The 3,246-nt window shown below is 42.1% G+C and overlaps 1 protein-coding gene across 1 annotated transcript in view; it reads left to right on the forward strand.

Moving 5' to 3' along the window:
• The first annotated feature begins 1,030 nt into the window (after positions 1 to 1,030).
• METTL3 (methyltransferase like 3) overlaps positions 1,031 to 3,246 on the forward strand; it is a 10,129-nt gene continuing 7,913 nt past the window's right edge. Inside the window, exon 1 of the mRNA XM_004694668.2 lies at positions 1,031 to 1,280. Within this exon, the coding sequence (XP_004694725.1) occupies positions 1,181 to 1,280 (100 nt within the window). The 5' untranslated portion in view covers positions 1,031 to 1,180. The remainder of the gene's footprint in view (positions 1,281 to 3,246) is intronic.

The raw sequence follows: 3,246 nt of genomic DNA on the forward strand, positions 1-3,246 counted from the left end.
TCTGGCATATACAACAGAACTTTTGTATTTAAGTTGAATGATGGCACAAATGCACATATCAAAATGTTTGGCTCAAATCTCACAAACAACATACCCAGATTAAGAAACAATGCATCCAGACCCTCAAAAACCCCTCTAGTGACTTCTCACCGGCTCGATTTTAATGTATTATAGGAAGGTAAGAATAGGTATTTGCAGACTCCATATAATGTCTCTGTTCCAACACCGCCTTTCTCAAAGAGTACATATATACATCCCATAAATGCATTAGTATATATATATGTGTGTGTATATATATATAGTCACCCTTGGTGGCTCAAGGGGTTAGAGCTCAGCACTATGCAGCTATCTGCAGCCACTGCAACATGAGTTAGATCCACCGCCTGGGAGGTGAGTCACAGGGCTCAGCAGACCTCTCCTGACCCACTTGCTGTTCCCCTCAACAGTGTAGTTCAGTAGATCCGTCTCTCTAAATCCCACTCTGTCACCGGTGAAGCCTCTCAACCCCATACCTCTGGACTGTACCCCAGTTCTTGTATGAATAAAATAAATAAATCTTTAAAAAAATCTATGTAATATATTAATATATACACTGTATATATATGAGCTATGTCTTTACATATAAAAGCAATGAATTCATGGAAATTTAAACCTACAGTAAAAAATGGAAATGGAAAATGGAAAATGGAAAAAATACGTCAGTATTAATTTGACAGGATTTAGTAATCTTTCACTTTTAAAGCGTACAACACCCCACGGCTCTCTGACAACTGACATAACACTAGTGCATCGCAGGACTCATTTAATATTTAACATGGCCGCATGCGCGCGTTTTAAGCAACATGGACCCTCTGCCAGGTACCAACATGGCAACTACAGCTTCGGGGCACCCGGAAGCACAAGAGAACTCTTATAATACGCACACGCGCGCGACAACAACAACAAAAAAAAAAACCAAAAAACCGAGTCGGCCATTCTGCCAATACTTAAGATGGCTCCCATTTCAGCCTCAAAGCGGGCGAGAAACCGGAAGTGACTTTCACGTTTAGCGGATCTCCAGGGACTTTCTCTGGTTAGCAATAAGGTGTCCGCGAGAGAATTGGATATTTCCTGAGGCTGGGGCTGGGAGGTGCTAGTTCGCCGCGCCTTTTTCGAGACGTTTTGGTGCTGGGAGTTTAGGATGTCGGACACGTGGAGCTCTATCCAGGCCCACAAGAAGCAGCTGGACTCGCTGCGAGAGAGACTGCAGCGGAGGCGGAAGCAGGACTCGGGGCACCTGGGTGAGGCGAGGGGCTGTGGGGGTTCTGGATCAGCTGATGGGGGGGGTGGGTAGGGAATCATGGAGAAAAACACTGCTCCGACCCGGCATCCTTCCCGAAGCGGCCCTTTCTTTAAAGCCGGGTACATTGGTACCTTCCCTTCTACCCCTCAGCAGCGAAGATGCTTCACTCTTCTGCTGTCTCTTCCCATCTCTGGCCTCGCTTCTCCCAGTTCACTTTTCCCTGACGAACGCCCGGGCCTCACCGCAGTCCTTCTGGCTGGCTCCTTTTGGGTCTCCCAAAACATCGTCTTTTCTAGGCCTCTCAGCCCCCATCCCTTTAGTTGCCAAGTTGCTTCCTTCTGATTGCTTTCTTAGCGCTTTGTTCTTCCCTTGGTTATAGCGTGTACGAGAGAGAAAGGACGGAACCTTTGTGTAGACAGTAAACAACTCAGTAGCCCACCCAGAGTAGATAGTTGGTGTTGCTAAAGGAGTAGAGAAACTGGCTTTGTCTCAGTCATTTAGATGCCGAACAGAAATGTGAAACATTTGCTTTTAAACTTTTTCTCTTCTGGTTACACCTATTTCGTTGTCATAAAACTTGAAGGAACCGTAAAAACTGTCAAGACCTAACCACCCCGATGCCCTTCCTGCACTTGCCCTGAATTATTTAAGGCGAGTCAATTGTAAGACTAAAAGGTTATTGACTGCATATCACTTTGTGGTAACTTGTTCTAGTGTTCATCATATACTCGACGCTGGCTCTAAATCTTGTCTTGATACAAATTGTCATAGACAAATAGATCTGTGGTCATATATTCTGGCCTCTGGAACAAGAATTCATCATAATAAGCAGAGACTTATTGAGTACAGCGTGGAGGAGTCTAATTAGACAGAAATAAGTAAGGTACTGGCCCTGTGCCCAATGAGTTTAAATTTTAGTCGAGGATAAAAGATACAGTGAATATAGCAAAAGGAGAAGTAACTGGTTGAGTTAGTGAAGGAATAATGGTCTTGGTGTCTGTATAAAACTTAGGTGATGAAACAAGTCAAGAGTGCAGGCTGAGTGGAGAAAAAGTGTAAGTTATGATGGGGGAATATTCATAGTCAAGCATTGGAGTAAATTGCTGAATTACCCAAAGGAGCATTTTTTTTCTTCATATGTATATATAAATTTCAACTCTTGTCTTCATGTTGTAGAGCCACTTTCCCCTGGTTTTTAATTTCCTTATTCTTTGGTTTCTTCCAAAGAGGAGTCTTTTATTTTATGCATTTTAATTTTAGGTCGGAAAGACACCAGGTACATCTCCGTCGTAGACAGATGACTCAGTTGCTTCTTAATTTATCATAGTTTCCTTTTGCTGGACTTAAGTATTGCATCGATTTAAGAAGTATTTTGGTAGGATATTAGACACATTTCTGCTATATCTGAATGTGTTCCTGAAAACCCTTGATTCCTGCAAAACCTCATTAAAAATATCAGGGCTTGTAGAATGAGATTTAGAAGAAGCCTACTCAAAACTTGAGTCCTTACATTATTCTTCTAAAAATAGAAGTATGATTAAGTCTCCAATAGTGTTTCTACCTATAATGAAAATCATTCTATTATTGAAGAGCCTATACACTGTTTTCTTTTTTTAAGTTTTATTTATTAATGCATACAAGAAATTGGGTGCAGGCCAGAGGTGCAGAAGGTGAGAGGATTCACTAGAGACAGTGGGGAGCACAACAGGCTGATCTAATGAAATAAACTGCTGTAGGTGAGACAGGAAGGGCCCGCTGTGCCAAGTGGTCAGCTCCCTAGCTGGGTTGGAACCCCTGCTGCAGTGGCTGTGGATACCTTCATAGTGCTGAGACTTGCACTATAATTTCTTAATCAGTGATTATTTTTAATCATTATTATTAAGTTATATGGACTAGAAACAAATAAAATTAAGATGTAATGGGTTTCCAGAGACATGTAACTGACAAACCTCAGGTGCTTAAAT

Source organism: Condylura cristata, unplaced genomic scaffold, assembly GCF_000260355.1.
Source record: "Condylura cristata isolate star-nosed mole 26May11 unplaced genomic scaffold, ConCri1.0 scaffold00045, whole genome shotgun sequence".
In the NCBI taxonomy this organism is placed as follows: domain Eukaryota; kingdom Metazoa; phylum Chordata; class Mammalia; order Eulipotyphla; family Talpidae; genus Condylura; species Condylura cristata.